General features: G+C 36.9%; 1 protein-coding gene across 2 annotated transcripts in view; it reads left to right on the top strand.

The window, feature by feature from the left end:
- Window positions 1-17,776, top strand: part of USPL1 (ubiquitin specific peptidase like 1) — a 34,068-nt gene that overhangs the window by 8,909 nt on the left and 7,383 nt on the right. For both annotated transcript variants that reach the window (XM_035003600.1, XM_035003602.1), the window contains 4 exons: window positions 1,190-1,832; window positions 6,380-6,466; window positions 11,393-11,522; window positions 14,819-14,944. In XM_035003600.1, coding sequence (XP_034859491.1) covers window positions 1,190-1,832; window positions 6,380-6,466; window positions 11,393-11,522; window positions 14,819-14,944 — 986 coding nt within the window. The remainder of the gene's footprint in view (window positions 1-1,189; window positions 1,833-6,379; window positions 6,467-11,392; window positions 11,523-14,818; window positions 14,945-17,776) is intronic.

Raw genomic sequence — 17,776 nt, 5'->3', positions numbered from 1 at the left:
ACCTAGTGACTAAAAAAACTTAATGGCTTGACTTAGCATTACTCATGATTCTGTGGGTTGCCCAGGTGGTTCTTACATTTCACCTGCTGTTGTCTAGGAAACCTAAAATGTCCACATAGCTGGCAGTTGGTGCTAGCTGCCAACTGGGAACTCAGCTCGGGCAGTCAGCCACGATCTCAGTTCTTTTCCATGAGGGTCTCTCCATGAGGCTAATTGGGCTCCTCACAGTATAATGGATGGGACTTCTTTAAGAAGGAGTGTTCCAGAAGGAAGGCTCCAAAAGGAGTAGCTCAATGAGCCCATGCTTATCGGGCTTCCACATGGATCATGCTTGTGAACATCCCATCAAAGCTGGTCACATGGCTTAGCCCAGAGTGGTACAGCAGAGGCCTGACTCTGCCAGGGCATGAATAGCAGGAGGGATAGTTCTTTAGTTCAGTAGAGGCCACCAAGGTAGCAGTTACCAGGCTTGTGTAGAAGAAGGCATTATTTTAAATGAGGACACATAGTCTATTAGATTTCTTGAATTTGTCTTTTAAAATATCTTCCTAGGTTTCAGACTTGGGGAAAATTGGTTATTTTGGTGATTTGTCTACACTTTTGATATTTGGCTGAAATTATGTTAATACATAATAAGATTTGATGAAGTTGTTAAAATTCGGCCAGTTTGATCCTTAGATCCAATAAGGATGTAAAATTGATAACGCTGATATGCTCTCAGATTAATATTGTTTTGAAATTAAGAAACACAGAAATTACTAATGCAGTTTTTTTATTTGAAAATACTTGCCCCCCAAAATGAAAATACTTTTCCAGTTTTTAATGTTATGCGGTGTACCTGTCCCAAAAAGAATAACACTCATCATAGCATGTTTCTTTAAATTGTTGAAATTTGTTAATTCACTAAACATTAGGTTTTTTATTAAAAGTATGTATGTTTTCCTTCTTAGCTTCCTCTAGTGTGGATCAGATTAAACCCTTGATTGTTCAAATTAACTAGGGAAAACTATGCTTTGGGGGGCCAAAATTTTTATTTAATAGCTGTTTATTCCTAGTTCCTTTAAATTTAGATTGGTACAATTGTATTGATGCTAAAATTTTATACATATTTTTCATGACGTAGCAATTGTACTATAAAACTTGAGCTTATTTGAATTTTTTGTAGTTATCATTTTCTTTTTCTTTCTAGTGCATCTATCCTTTGGGCTCTAAATCACTTAATAACTTAATTTCTCCTGATTTGGAAGATTGTCACACTACAAATAAGCCTCAAAAAAGAAAGTTCTTGGAAACCAACTATAAAGATTTACCTCTTTTAGCAAATGCCAAAAAGACTAAAAATCATACTGTTACTGATGGTGGACAAGTTTTGAACAGCAAACATAATGGAGAAGCATATGATGAAACCTCATCTCACTTACCTGATTTACCACACAGTGGTCCACAGAATCCAGTTAGGACAGCTGATTCCTTGGAACAGAATGAGATTTTGGAGGCTGATACGGACATGGCTGCTGAAGAATATCCTACTACAGTTGATGTTTCTGGAACTGGAGGGATTTCTCCTCAAAATGAAGGATGCACGTCTGAACTGGAAATGCCACTGGAGAGCAAATGTACATCACTTTGCCAGTCTTTATGTGTCCAGTGGAAAAACGCTAATTCTTTCTGTTGGTTAGATTGTATTCTGTCAGCATTGGTGCACTTGGAAGGGTTAAAAAACACTGTGACTGACCTGTACTCTAATGAGGACTCTGTGTTCTGGCAGTTGTTTATGAAGTATAACCAAGCCAATAAGCTCCTGCATACCAATCAGTTGGATGGAATTAAAGGTTGGTAATAATAATTTATTTCTCTTTTACTTTTAAAGAAGTTAATGTTCAGGGATGCCTAGGTGGCTCAGTCAGTTAAGCATCTGCCGTCAGCTCAGGTCATGATCCCAGGGTCCTAGGATCGAGCCCTCCATTGGGCTCCTTGCTCAGCAGGGAGCCTGCTTTTCCCTCTGACTGCCGCTTCCCCTGCTTGTGCCCTCTCTCTCTCTCTCTCTCTCTCTGACAAATAAATAAAATCTTAAGAAAAAAAGTTAATGTTCAGTTTTGTCTCATAACATGGAAAAGATACAGCTACAAATCACTCATTATTCCACAGTTTCCCAACCATCTTTATTCACAATGAGGGTTATGTATTATTTTTTTCTTATAAAATAGGATACCTATGAACCCACCTCCCAACCCAAAAGAATTAAAATATTTCCAATAACTTAATCTACTTATGTGTTCCTCCCATCCCACGCTCCATCTCCCCTGCAAAAGTAATTAACCCTGAAATGTGTTTTATTGTTTCTTTTTTGAAATAGTTTGTTTTGCATATGTATTGCTAAACAATATATTGCCTACTTTAGTTTGTTTTGAACATAATAAAAAGGATATTGTACAGTAGTCTTCTGGGACTTTTTTTCTTTCTTTCCTTTTTTTTTTTTTTTTTTAAGATTGATTTATTTGAGAGAGAGTATAAGCAGGAGCAGCAGCAAAGGGAGAGGGAGAAGCAGGCTCCCTGTGGGACTTGATCCCAGGACCCTGAAGGCAGCTGCTTAACTGATTGAGTCACCCAGGTGCCCCTTTGTATTTTCTTTCTATAAAGATTTATCTGTGAAGCTGCTTGTATTGGTGGTTCATTATTTTTCATTGCTATAGATGTCCATTGTGTAAATATATCAGTATATTTATTCATTTACCTGTCACTGTGTTGTTTTTTGCCATTATAAATAGTGCTGCTGTGACTATTCTTGGGCTCAAATAGAGTTTCTCTTGGGTATACCATAGGAATGGGATCAAATCATAGACTCTGGGGCACCTGGGTGGTTCAGTTGGTAATCTTTTCCAAGATTAGAAAGTCATTCCCCTATATTTTCACTGAAAAGTCAACTTGATTTCAGCTCAGGTTATGGTCTCAGGGTCATGGGATCAAAGCTCTGTGTTGGGGTCCATGCTCTGCGCAGAGTCTGCTTGAGATTTTCTCTCTCCCTCTTCCCCCTCTTATGTGCGCATGGCTCTCTCTCTCTCAAATAAAATCTTAAATCATAGGCTCTAAGTTCAGATTTACAAGATAATGGCAAATTGTTTTCCAAACTGGTTGTACCAATCTACTCCCATTAGCATTGTGTAAGAGAGCCCTGATCCATATATTCTCCCTTGGTTATTTTCACACTTGGAGAATTTTGCTATTTGAATGATGTAAAATGGTTTATGGTCTTGATTTGCCTTTCCCAAATTTTATTTTATTTAAGTTTTTATTTTAATTCAGTTAACACAGTTATATTAGTTTCAGGTGTATACAGTACAGTGATGCAGCAGTTCCATACATCACCTAGTACTCCTCACAAGTGCACTCCCTAGTTCCCTCACCTATTTAACCCATCCGCCACCCACCTCTCTGCCTTTCTCAAATTTTGAAGAGGTTGGACAGCTCTTCAAGTGTAAAATTGATCATATGTTTCCTCTTTTGTGAAATGTCTGTGTCTTACTGTTATTTGCTCTATTACCATGTACTTGTTTGAATTTCTGTATGTCTTTGTTGCTATCTTTATGTCAGATACGTGTTGCTAAATCTCCCAGTTTGTATCTTGTGTATTTACTTTTTTAAAGATATCTTTTGATGTGCAGAAATTGTTAATCTTTCCTCTTGTAGCTAGTAATACTTCTGACATTTAAAAGGAATCTTTCCAAGATTAGAAAGTCATTCACCTATATTTTCACTGAAAAGTCAAAGTTTTGTTGTTGACATTGAATTTTAATTCAGCTGAAGTTAATTTTTGTGTGTGATAGTCATCCCCTTTTCCCCCATTGCCTAACTAGTTTTTCCTAGCTCCTAGCTCCACATTTTTCTCAACTGATCTGCCAGGCCACCTTTGTTATATAGCCTTCCATATATGTGGGCAGCTGTTCCTTAACTCTCAGTTTTTGTTTTCTTGGTTACTTTATCTGTCCCAGTGTCAGTACTACACTATTTTAATTACCAGGGTTATTTGGTATTGCTGTCTGGGAGTATAAGAATCCTCACCTTTATTCAACTTGTCTTTGGTCATGCAATCTTTTATATAAATCTTATATATTTTTCCCCATTGTTGACCATTCAGGCTGCTTATTATTATTTGCAATTATGAATAAACACCATGACATATAATCCATCTATCCTTTGAATCCATCTATTGCCGATTATCTCCTAGAAGGGATATTAAAATTTTAATATAAAGAGTCTTTCTGAATGGCTTTCCAAAAGGGTTATATAAACATGTAATTCCATTTTCATATGTAAAAGAAGGCATCCCAGAGCACTCAGATCACCTTTGAGTATAAACATTTTAAAAGTTACAATTTTGTTAGATAAGAAATAATTGTTTCAACTTGAGTTTCTTCGAGATTGAATTTTTTGCAAGTTTTAAAATTCAGTTTTGTTTTTGTTTTTGTTTTTTTTAAGATTTTATTTATTTGACAGGGAGAGACAGCAAGAGAGGGAACACTAGCAGGGGGAGTGGGAGAGGGAGAAGCAGGCTTCCTGCCGAGCAGGGAGCCTGATGCAGGGCTCGATCCCAGGACCCTGGGACCATGACCTGAGCCGAAGGCAGACACTTAACGACTGAGCCACCCAGGCGCCCCTAAAATTCAGTTTTGTTTTGTTTTTTGTTTTTTTAATTAATTAATTTATTTTTTTAAAGGTTTTTATTTATTTATTTATTGGAGAGCGAGCGAGAGAGAAACAGCATGAGAGAGGAGAGGGTCAGAGGGAGAAGCAGGCTCCCCGCTGAGCCGGGAACCCGATGTGGGACTCGATCCCAGGACCCTGGGATCATGACCTGAGCCGAAGGCAGTCGCTTAACCAACTGAGCCACCCAGGCGCCCCTGTTTTTTGTTTTTTTTTTAAGATTTTATTTATTTGACAGAGACACAATGAGAGAGGGAACACAAGCAGGGGGAGTGGGAAAGGGAGAAGCAGGGCCCCCACCGAGCAGGGATCCCATTGCGGGGCTCAATCCCAGGACTCTGGGATCACGACCCGAGCTGAAGGCAGACACCCAACGACTGAGCCACCCAGCCGCCCCTAAAATTCAGTTTTTTATAAGTATTTTTGTTCTGCCTTTCCTTCTCTGTATTCCTGTTCTATATAATTATGGGAACCCAATACTGAATTAGGTGACAGTTCAATTGATTATTACAGAAGAGTATATTTCTTGTTCAAATTTTGACTTGAATGTTGAATTAATTTTAATTATATTAATTTTTTTATAAAGCATAGCCACTTTATTTTTTGTAGTTTTTTTTTTTTTTTGAGCCATAATTAACATACAGTGTTATATTAGTTTTGGGTGTACAATGAAATGATTCAGCAGTTCTATACGTTACTCAGTAAGTGTACTCTTAATTCTCTTTATTTCACCCATACTATATATTCAATCATATTAATTTTTTACAGAATAATTACAGTTTTTATAATATGGTTATAATTGCATTTAAGTTGACTTTGAATTTTAAGTTTTCTCTTTTTTTTTGGCATGGTCAAATAAAAATTCTGGTTAATGCTTACTTCATATTATAGGAGAATCCAGATATTTTCCTAATAAAACATATCAACAGCATGATCAGGCTATATGAATTATAAGAGATTTTGGTGCAATCTTTTTTGTGTGTGTGTGTGTGTGTGTGAAATCTTTTGTAGCTTAATAACTAGAGTGAGATGTATATGGGGGCTGGTTTTCTGACACAATAATTCTGAGTACTTTAACCCTAAAGAAATGAACAAAAACATGGATAGGTATGTGCCCAAAAGATGTTTATCATGATAGTATTTATAATAGTGAAAAAAGAAACAACTTAATTGTCCAGCACTAGGTGAATGGTTAATAAAACTGTGATTCAGTTGGTGTGTAATAACTTATCTGCAGAGTTTTTAATGAAGCAAATTCGTGTGAAGTAATAAAAGTTATACAAAGAAATAAATGAGTAGATGTTGTCTCTAGCATGAGTAATAATCACATGTAAAGACATAGCTTCAGCTGTTTCAGAGATAGGCAGAATATCTGAAAGCATAGATCTCTTGCTAGGCCTGTGATTATTTGGATGAGAAAGGCTTTTACTGAGATTTACTCAAACACAATGATGTTGGCTCATGCAGTTGGAACTAATGATACTGGGCTGAGGGAATATTAGGGCAATATATGGCACAGAGAGAGGAATAAGAATTAAGGAAATTTTGTCTTTTCCATTTTGTCTCTGCTAAATTTATTGACTCTGATGAACTTCCATTCTTGGTAATGTCTTAATTTTCTGTGGAAAGATAGAGATTGATAAGAAATTGATAATCTATGTTTCATTTCTTACTTCAGAAATATTTGCAAAGATGGAGACCTGTCTGAATGAAGTCAGAGATGAAATTTTCATTAGGCTTCAACCTCAACTTAGATGCACATTAGGTAAGTAATTTGTATTATTTAACTGTATTACTCATTTACCATAAAGAAATACTTATCATAAGAAAATATAATACTGTTTTATTATTTGGGGTGATTCGATTCTTGGGAGAGAGAATCTGTGTAGTTTCATTTAGGAGCCTACCGTTGGTTAAATCATTGGTGGGCAGAGTTGTTGTTCCATATAAATATATAGGCTTGTGTTCCACCCCTTAAAAGTGGATGCATTTTTCAGAACCAGGTGGTTACTCAGGGGTTGACACCATTGGTTGCTTTTCCAGTACTTTCCCCCAGTAGACTAATTCAGCATCTTCAACCTTGACTGTACATTAAAAACACCTAGGGGATTGAAAAATGCTTGGGGTCTATTAAATAAGAATCTCAGGGATGGAGCTCAGGTATCAGCAATTTTTAGAAGCCCCTGTGTGATTTTTAAGGATGAACAGGGTTGAGAATCTCTAATCTAAACCAACCATAGTAATCGGACTTCCCTTGCCAGTGATTGGTTTAGGAATAGACATATGGTACAGTTTTCATCAATAAAATATGAGGAGAAGTATACTTTTGGGAAAGCTTTGCTTACTTTTCAAAAGGGCAGAAGAATGAGACCTGCTTTGTTCTCTATGATTTGGCTTTTAGCCTTGGAGCAGAGTAGAGCTAGGGTGCTAGAATCCTGGGGCTTTCGAAAAATTGTTTAGTGTTGCAAAATAGAGTCATTGGTGATTTTTTTTTCCAAGGGTAGTGTCTTTTTGTTTTATTTCTCTTTATTGTTGTAGTGACTCTTCTGTTAATATTGTGTTGTAGTAAAGAATATATGATACCCCTATTAAATATCCACATTGAATTATGTAAAATATCAATGCCTTCAAATTTTTCTCTCAGAAAATTTATTTCATCAGACTCAGATACTGTATCTGGAAGCAATGTCTTTTTTGCCTGGTAGTATCTTTGTCCCACTGTGCTGTTCCCTAGTTTTATTATTTTGTTTTCCATGAACTCCTACATACTTGTTTACTCTGTTCTTAAAATAATAAACTGAATTTCCATATGCCAAATCTTTGGCATTGTTTCCTTTAGGTCTAAAGGACTATTCTAATTTATCATCAGGTAGGCTCTCAGATGGGATGAATATTTTTTTTTCCTTTTTAACAAAGTATAATTTCTGTAATAGTGAAACCCTTTTTAAGTGTATACAGTGTATAACCATTACCATAATCAAGATAGAGAACAGTTCTGTCACCCTAAAAGTTTTCTTCAGGCTCCTTCAGCCCCTGTTCTTACCCCAAACCACTGATCTGTTGGGTGGATACTCATTTCAAAGGAGGCTTTACTGTAAGATTACCAGAGTATAGACTGAGGGGCTCCCGTAGTGCATTTTGCAGGTGTCCTTTCCCTCCTGGAGTGACCTGAGATGTTTTATTCAGGGTCCCTGCTCCAGTTCCCATTTGAATTAAAGAGTGGTTTCTCCCCCAGTCTGAATCAGCACTCCTCTTAGCCCTGATAATTATATCTGGAACAAGGTTGCATCTTGTTCCACTGCTGCCTTGGGCCTGGTTTTCTATGTAACAGAGAAGGAATTTTTAAATTATTATTTTATGCAATCATAGCAATTGGGCAAGCATACAGCTCTTCTAATACAATAGAATTCCTCTCTTGTTTGTGTTCATACTACTCATTCAGCAGTAATAGGTGCTATGTTGGAGCTTAAGATCTTACTAGTAAAGTCTAATCTTTGCTTTGGAGAGCATTTTAAAAATCCTACAATGTGTGTGTCTTTATTCTGAATGTTAATATGTACTTTCAAGTACTAAAGAAAGAGAAAGAGAATCTGTACTGACCCTGAGTGTTGGTTAAATTTTTAAGATCAGTCATTGTATCATTTTGATTATTGTTTTTAAAAAATACATTATAAGCCATCCTTTCTGTTCCCCCTCCCTGCAGTTTAAGAAATAAAATATTACAAATACACGTGAAGCCCCCTTTGTACTCTAATTCACTTCTTCCTTACCTCCCCACAAAGGTAACTGCTCTCTTCAATTTAATTTTTTCTTTTTCTCTAATGTCTAATTTTTTAAAGGAAAAAGACAATATTGTTGTTTGTACTTATTTATGTAATTTTAAGAGTAATTTAGTCTTTGAGATAAGTGTACCAGTGTAAGGATACACAGACCAGTAGAACAGAATAGAGAGTCCAGATGAAAACCCTCCCCTTTTGCTTACATCATACTGTGTGACAGAGATGGTGATGCAGGTAAGTGGGGGAAAACAAGGCTATCTAGGAAATGGTGCTGGGACAGCTGGTTCCTGAGATGGGGGAAATTGGATCCCTACTCGACACTGTAATCAGAAGTAACTTCAGCCTCTTCAAAGACCTAAACATGGAAAGGCAGAATTATAGAACTTAGGGAAAAAATATGGGTGAATATTTTACCAGAAGAGTTTTTTAAATAAGGTACATAAAATAGTGGTAGATATGATCACATTGAAGTTTGAAACCTCTGGGCAAAGATAGAGAACAAAAGCAGTAATATCCTGGCTATCTTGTGAAGAATTCTGTACATCACTTTAAAAAAAGGACAGCCTGATAGAAAAGTGGCCAGAAAACATTAACGAGCAATTAACAGAAGAGAAAACTTGACTGGACAGCAAAGAGTCACTGAAAGATTTGTATCCTGGCAAATGATGGTATTTTAGGGAAATATGCAAACTAGGTAGTTGGATAGGCGTTGGGGTGAAGATACTAGAGGCAAAGAAACCACTTAACTAATTTCAGCAGGAGGTTATAAAAATTGGAATTAATTGGTATTATATGTTCTCTAGTGGATGCTTTATGCTTAATACCCATAAAATTTGTAAACAAAGGAAAATAATTAAGATCAATTAGGAGCTACATAAATTCCCTAAAATGATCCGTACACCTATAACTTATTTAACAGTGTGTTTGAGCTCTTCTTTGATATTTTTTTCCTTTCATGATATTTTGATTCATTGAGAACTTTATGTATTTTTAGACCTGAAGATTCTATGTTGTCATTATGAAGTGTAAATTATTTACTTTTCGATTAATATTTAGTTACAGTAGAGTAAGATTTAAATGCTAGTAACTGTTACAAACTCCTGCTGTACTATGCACTGTTCAGATGCGGGGTGATGCTATGTGTGTTCCTGTTTAGGAGACTGATTGGTATTTATTTCTATTTATAGAAAATATTTTATTTTTATTTTTGTACAAAAGTAGTGGTGAGACTATATCACAAAGGTGACTGTTAAAATAGCCTTTGTACCTCCTGGTATTTATAGAGCGTGTTTAGGCAGTAACACCTCCTGCTCTGCCTTTGGGTCGTGCCAAGGTGACTCCTCCTGGCCTAGTTCCAGGCTACTGTCGCTCCAGGCTAGGGGGAGAACTGGACCATGGAAGTGAGACTGTCCTGGGGAGGCAGGGGAGGGAAGGACTGCAATTCTTTGGCAGCATCTCAGCTCCCCTGAGGGCAGGAAGGTAAGAAACTTCCAATTGGAGAACAAGTGTAAGAGAAGAATGTAAATCCTTCTATTTAATTTGCCTGTTGATCCCAAAAACTGGAAGACTGGATTCACTATGCAGTTTTTGTTTTAATGACACCAGGAATCAGATCTTCTCTAGTCTTAAAGTCATTGAAGTTTAATTTTAATTGGTTTTTTTAGAGATTTATTTATTTGAGAGAGAGTGAGAACGAGCGGTGGGGGGTGCAGAAGGAGAGTGGGAGAATCTCAAGCAGACTCCCTGCTGAGCTCAGAGCCCAATAAGGGGCTCAGTCTCACACCCCAAGATCATGGCCTGAACTGAAATCAAGAGCCAACGCCCAACCAACTGAGCCGCCCAGGCACCCCTAATTTTAATTGTTAAAAGATGAGACTAAAAGATTTTAAGAAGAGTGGTGGATGAGGAGTGGGGACATTTGAGGCTGGCCCTTTAACCCTGTGTGTCATGTCCTCTCCACACATAGAACAAGAGAGTTGGACCAGAAATGGCTTTTTAATGGTTTTGTCCACCTCTGACATTATTCTACAGTGTTAAAATGGATATATCATTTTTGGTATTTGTGGTGAACTGTTTATATATTTTTATTTTGTTTTTATAATACTTTATTAAGATTTTTGTAATGCTATATTATAATTTTGTTTTATACCCTAGGGCTGTTATAGCTCTGAGGATTTTTTTTTTTTTCCAGAGAAAAGCTAAAAAAGATATGAGGGAGATAGTATGGGTCTTTTGTCCTTAAAACATTTCCATAAGTGTCCACCAAGAAAAATGAAAGACAGGGACTGAAGTGGTAATTAAATCTTTCCTATGATAGACATTTTTAGAAAAATGCTTTAAAAACTTCCCGTAGCCTGGGTGGCTCAGTTGGTTAAGCATATGACTCTTGATTTCAGCTCAGGTCATGATCTCAGGGTTGTGATCAAGCCATGCATTAGGCTTCCTGCTAAGCGGGGAGTCTGCTTGAGATTCCCTCTCTCCCTCTCCCTCTGCCCCTCCCCTCCGTGTGCTTGCACTCTCTCTCTAAGAGGAAAAAAAGATTTTTTTTTTTTTTAAGATTTTATTTATTTGAGAGAGAGAATGAGAGAGAGAGAGCAGGAGAGGGGGGAGGGTCAGAGGGAGAAGCAGACTCCCTGCCGAGCAGGGAGCCCGATGCAGGACTCAATCCTGGGACTCCAGGATCATGACCTGAGCCGAAGGCAGTCGCTTAACCAACTGAGCCACCCAGGTGCCAGGAAAAAAAGATTCTTAAACACTTCCCTTTGCCCAACTGTGAATAACTTAACTGTCCTATATTCATATATTTTCACATTTATTTGTACTGTGAATGTAGAGACAAAAGGTAAGTTAATAATTTTTGTTCACTTTTTTCAGTTAATTATGAGCAATGATTTTCCCTTTTCTTTTTGAAGGTGATATGGAAAGCCCTGTGTTTGCACTTCCCCTGCTCTTAAAAATGGAACCCCTCATTGAAAAGCTCTTCATGTATTCTTTCTCTTGGAACTTTGAATGTTCACAGTGCGGACACAAGTATCAAAATAGGTTAGTTTTTCTCTTCTTTAAAAATGGACGTATTTTATTGAAAATGGTTCCAAATAATAAAATTTGAATAAAACTTGCTTCCATTTGTACTGCTCTCTCCCTCGTTCCTTCTGCGCTCAGTAAAATTTCCCACCATATCTTGAAGTCTCCCCACCGTTAAGATTAAAAGGAAAAAATTGAGCTCCACAAACTACAGTTTGCTTGCTTATTTAAACTGGAAGAATAAAAAACCATGGTTTGCTGGATTGTTAATTAGTAGGAGTTTTCTTAAGTTCTTCAGTGGAAGGGGAGACAAATGGGAAGAGTAGTATAGTCCCCTCACAGCTCCCCCTCTGGATTCCCTGCTGAGTAAGAATATTTCTTAGAATTCCTTGAAATGATACGTGTTTTGTTTATTCCTCTGTTAGCAACTAGGGTTTTTGTTTGGTTTTGTTTTTATGATTTGAGACTCCCAGAGGCTGGCAGCGGTTCTGAGAGGTAACTTAGGCTCTCCCATTCCTCCATGAGAGACCAGCCACGCCAGACTCCTCTTGCATAATGAGCTGTCTCAGCCTACTTTCTACTTCCCTGATGCCCTTAGGTGAGGATTAGAGGGGTCGTGATTGACACACTATAATTTTATGCCCTGAGATTGGGACTTGGGAAGAACCATGGAGGAGAAAGCAGCAGTGGATTTCTTTTGCTTCCTTACACTGAGCCCATAATAGAGAGAGTAGATTTTGGAAGAGGAGTCAGAAAGTTTTCATCACACAGAAAGTTCCTGGTTGGCAGTTAAAAAGATTACCAAACTGGTTCTGTTGGTCATTTATTCAAATCACTATAATAGAGATCAATCCTTCCCTCTTTTCTTACCTACTGGCAAATTAGAAAATTTGGAGTCTCTTAAAATTATTAAATAAAAATGTGAGAGAAAACTATTGCTTAGATACTCATTATCTAAATTGAGATTATTTTTGGTATGTAGGGGTCAGTCAAGGAGAGTCAAGTCTGAGAGAATGTCCTAGGGAATACAAGCAACAGAACCAGAAAACTTTTTTTTAACCAGTTAACTCAAAAGTATTAGAACAGAGTAAGAATAAGCATTTCACTCTCATCTAGGACTTAAATAATTTTCTATGAGTATAAGAACGAGTATTTCCTGGTCTTCTATCATTGATTTATATAAATTAATCTGATTTTCTCCTCATTTGACAAATGTGGAAAGTGAACTTTGAAAGGGGTTAAATAGGTAAGGCCCAAGGTGACACACTACTAAGTGACAAAATTCAAGCTTAAGTTTCTTGCCCTCAGACTTTCCTGCTCACTGTGGTATACTCCTTAAATCACCACCTGGATTTTAAATAATATAAACAAGCTTGATGATTAAAATCAGCTTAATTACAGCTTTTCCAAAATCCACATCTGAGTTGTTTGACAGCTTTTCATTGAGTATATTTTATGTGCCAGGAACTTAACAGAAAAATAATCTTTATCCTGGCCAAATTCAGACTAGTTAGGGAGATAACATATAAACACATAATTGAGGGCCAGTGACTTAGTAATTATTTTTGATCTGTTGGATGCCTTAAGTTACTTTGAATGCAAAATGTTAAGTGCATTTTGGAGGTGTATATAAAAAACTCTGAGGGTTCAAGGGAAAGAAGCCACTGGCATTTGGGTTTGCTGTTTGTTTTTTTTTTTTTAATTCCTTTGTTCTAAAAATAAGTAGTTATAGAGGAAAAGCTAAAATGAAGTGGCATTTCATTAAATACATCTTAATATATATCATAGTTTAAAACATTTCCACTAAATCTGATGGGAGAATATCCAGCAAACTCATGGTTTTGTCCTGCTGTTTTTAGGGCCAGTTTAAGATCTTTTACTTGCTTTACAAAGTATATTTTGGAGGCAGTTTAAAAACATGGTTTTTGGAGTCAGACTCCCTGTAGTCAAATCTCAGGTCTATCATTTATCATCTGATATGCGCTCTGTATTTCACTTTCCTCATCTGTAAGATGGGGAGAAGAATGGTACTTGCCACTTAGGGTTTTTTGGGAGACGAGTGCTTAGCACAGCACCCTGCTTTTGCACATAGTAAGTGCTCAAAAATGTTTGCTGTCATGTGGAGCATTAACATTTATTTGCTGAGACAGACTCCTTTTTATAGCCTAAAATACAGGAGCCTTTACTCAGCAGTCGTCTGTGAGAAGCAAGAATTTAGTAGAAAGAAGTCCATTCAGTTTTAGTGATAACTTTACACTGCTTCGCTTTTAAAATGTTAGCTTCCCTGAGAACTGGTATATTTGTAACAGCCTCTGCTTATCTCACCTTGATTGAACAGTATTTGTTTACAAAAAAAAAACTAGTGTTTTTTAGGTAATTAATTGCTCTTTTAAAGGTATTTTTATTAAAGTGAATCCAGTTGAGATATAGTGTACATCTTTATTTATTTAAAGATTTTATTTATTTATTTGACAGAGAGAGCTATAGTGAGAGAGGAAACACAAGCGGCAGGCAGGGAGAGAAGCAGGCCCCCTGCTGAGCAGGGAGCCCGATGCGGGGCTCTATCCCAGGACCCTGAGGTCATGACCTGAGCTGAAGGCAGACGCTTAACGACTGAGCCACCCAGGCGCCCCTAGTGTACATCTTTAAGTATCATCTTTTTAGGTGTCTGTTGCTGTCAAGTATTTAGGCTAAAGTGCAAATTTAGAACTTCTGTAACCTATGAAAATAAAATTACTTCACAACTAGTATTCTAATTTTTTAAAGATCAAGAAAATTGAGTTGTATGTATTCCTGATTATATATTTGGAAATGCCTTTTTTCGTTTTCGGTTGTCAATATGGATAGCCAGATGTGAATTTTGTAAGTAAGGGGTGAGCTCTTAATAAATTTGGAAACAGTGGTTCTCAACTAGGGGCTGTTTTGCACCTCAGGGGACATTTAGCAGTGTTTGGAGCTAATGGTTGCTACATTTGGAGCTGTTAGTGGCATCTAGTGGGTAGAGGCCAGGGATGATGCCAAACATTGTCAGTGCACAGGGCAAATGCCTCACGGCAAAGAATTACCCAGTGCAAAATGTCAGTGGTATTGCTCTTGAGAAATCCTGGTTTGAACATTTTCTTCATCTCACAACTGAAAAAATACACATAATTATGGTGAAGAGGCTTCACAGAGAGCTTTCCTATGGTTTGGAAGGAACAGTGGCGTATTTATTACATGGGAGGAATAGGAAAGTATGAATAAACAAACCAAGGTTTAGGCATTGGTTTAAATTGATGTAAATGAACTTAAGTTATGTCTTCTTTTTTTTGCAGACATACGAAGAATCTGGTCACTTTTACAAATGTCATCCCTGAGTGGCACCCACTTAATGCTGCCCATTTTGGTCCATGTAACAATTGCAGCAATAAGTCACAGATAAGAAAAATGGAATTGGAAAAGTGAGTTAAAATTGCCTTACTCTTTTTAGAACAAAATGAAGGTGGATTTAATGTGTAGAATTGCAAGTGTTGACTACAAGCTACTTTTCAGAAGTTTGCATTAAACAACGTAGTTACAAATTACCAAAATGCCCCTCTATCAAGAACTCTGGCCAGTAAGCAAACTGTCCCAGACAAAATACCGCTGAAGACCTGTCTTAGGGTGATTGTCTGACCCCACACTACTGGTGCCTTTTCTTCTTTTGCCTTTTTTCTCCCTTTAAGGATATTAATCTTCAGTTTTTCTCTCCTCTGCCAACTGCTTGGAGTCACTAGAATTCTGAGATTTCCTTAATGTAATATCAAGAACTAAGATGACTCAAAGATGAACCACAGGCTCGTCTGTCTGAATTCCCATCTTCTCCCAGAACTTGAGCTGCTAATTCTTCATCATCTTATAAGCTTTCTCTGCCTTTGAGCAGATGTGTTTTTATTATATTTCACCAGCTTTTCTATTTGTCCTCAGTGGGACCACTGGTCAGAATTACTTTGTTCTAAAATTGCTACCAGAAGCCCCATATTTTAAACTCGGGTCAGTTCCAATATAGGCAGTTTGTCTATCTCTCTTTTGTTAGTTAATACACTCACACACTTACACATCCTGTGTAACCTGAAGGTTTAGTCGCCCTCACCTCTAACTCTACAGTAAAGAAATGTTTGGAAGTATAATTTGGTGTCATAAAGAACAGTTAACCTTTTCTTACCTTTTCTGATGCCCTTGGAGGATATACCAGGAAATGCTCAATCTTTACTAAAGGTTTGTTTTCATCCAAGTAATAAATTCTCAGCTAATCTAATAGTGCCCAGACTTAGAAGGATAAAGAGCAGTGCCCCTCCTACCTCCTCTCCTTTAAGCATCTACTTTACACCTTTAGGTAGTATTTACTATGACAATTCAGAACACTGTGCTTATTCTTTATATAGTCTTTATATAGTCTTCTCCTTTTACAGTAGTTGAGGACTAGGACTCTGATAACAACACCTGGGCCCCATTTCTGTGTAACCTCTCCCTGTCCTCCTTCCTGTATGATTACATTTTTTGTTAAATCAGTACTCATTGTTTATTATTATGAATATACGTATATTCCCTCCAGCCAAGCAGTATACAAGGTTATGTTTCATTTCTTTTATAACTTTTCATTTTTCCTGGAATTACTAATTTCCTTGTGTTTTCATTTGCTTTGTTTATGTATGCATTGTGAATTTTTTCCAAATTCTTCAAACACCCATCAGTAAATTTTCCAAACACTTAAATGTTTCTCAGTTTTTGAATCCTCCTCCCTCCCCCTTTTTTTCTAGAAACCTTTCTTCTGCCACCTTCCATCCTTCTGCTCCAGTGTTCCAGTTTATAGAGTTCCTCTCTGGGCCTGGTCCGTGGGAGTGTTCTTTATACTCTCTATCACTATCCCAGTTTTTAGCTCAGGGCCTTACCCCCACATTCTTCAACATCTGTCACCTATCAGTATTGAGTCTTCTGGAGGTTCTGTGAGGTGTATAAGTTCTTCTCATCAGTGTGCCCACTCCATAGCACTCATGTCATCACTTCATCCATTCTGCTAAGTTACCACTTTCCCGTTTGCTTTTTGCTTTCAAAATATTTGTTGTTTTCTTGTTTGCTTCTGTCTCCTTTCCCTTGTTGGTCCTTTTGGTTTACTACCATTTTTTTTTTTGGTCATTCACTATCATTTGGAACATTTGAGTGGAAAAGAAGAGAAGGTACCTTTAAGCTGAAGTCCATAGTCTTTCTTGGCTGTGTGGGGTTTCAAACTTTGAGATTGGAGTGTTGTAGGAGCCCTTTTTTGTTTTGTTTTTTTTTTGTTTAAGCCCTGTCCTTGATGAGAAAGAGGTAGAAGGGTAGCAGGTTGTGGGTATCTGCCATCCTGTACTGGACAGTTGGGTTACTTGAGGCTTCCTGGTGTATGTAATTTCATCTAACAGTTATACCTGCTTTTTCTCAAGCCCACATTGAAGATAAACTTATACTACTATTTTGTTTGATCTGTTAATTGGTCACATTGCAACATACAGTTTTTAATTACACAAATATGTTGCTTTACTTACGTTAAAGATTCGTGCTCTGATTTGGCAGTGTATGCGCTAAGTGTTTCAATGTGAAATGTGTTTAGAGTTCTAACAGGCCAATTTATAAGCAGAATTTATAGTTTGGACATTTACTATATTCAAAAGTAAATTGAACTAGTATGTGAAATTTCATTTAAATTTTAAATGACAAGGTATTTATAAAGTCCTCTGTAGTTTTTTACTTTGAAATTCATGTTCTTGATTTGTTGATGTCTAATGGAATTTAGAAACAAATTTAATATAGTTTTTAAGGATAACTTAAAAGTAGTTAGGCCCATCATGATATCATGCATAATTCCACCTTACAGCATTCTAAAAGCTAATAGTGTTGTAAGTTCCTTGAACACCTTGTCTCAGGCAGTCCACATCTCTAATATGTTCCCATTAGAAAGAGTCCATTGATAAATCAGATGAATGAGATCTGTCAAGTTCAGATCTGCTACTTTAAGTAAATTATTTAGGAATTATATTCAGAGCATGGTGATGTGGAGCACCAACTTAGAATCTGATTTAATTTTACTTCACAAACTCCTAAAATGAACCTCATTACTGCCATGATCACCTCTAGGAGTCCGGTCCGCTGTCCTGGATTGTCATTTGAAAAGTTTATTTATTTAAACTTCGTTTTTAAAGAATATATAAAAAATTTAAAAACCTTCGCTTTTAACAGTGATTTTTTTTTTTAAGATTTTTTTTTTTTTTTTTTTTTTT

This window comes from Mirounga leonina, unplaced genomic scaffold, assembly GCF_011800145.1.
Source record: "Mirounga leonina isolate KUSES-001 unplaced genomic scaffold, KU_Mleo_1.0 Mir_127, whole genome shotgun sequence".
Classification (NCBI taxonomy): domain Eukaryota; kingdom Metazoa; phylum Chordata; class Mammalia; order Carnivora; family Phocidae; genus Mirounga; species Mirounga leonina.
The sequence above is the reverse complement of the archived record's forward strand: the minus strand, read 5'-3'. Positions and strand labels throughout refer to the sequence as shown.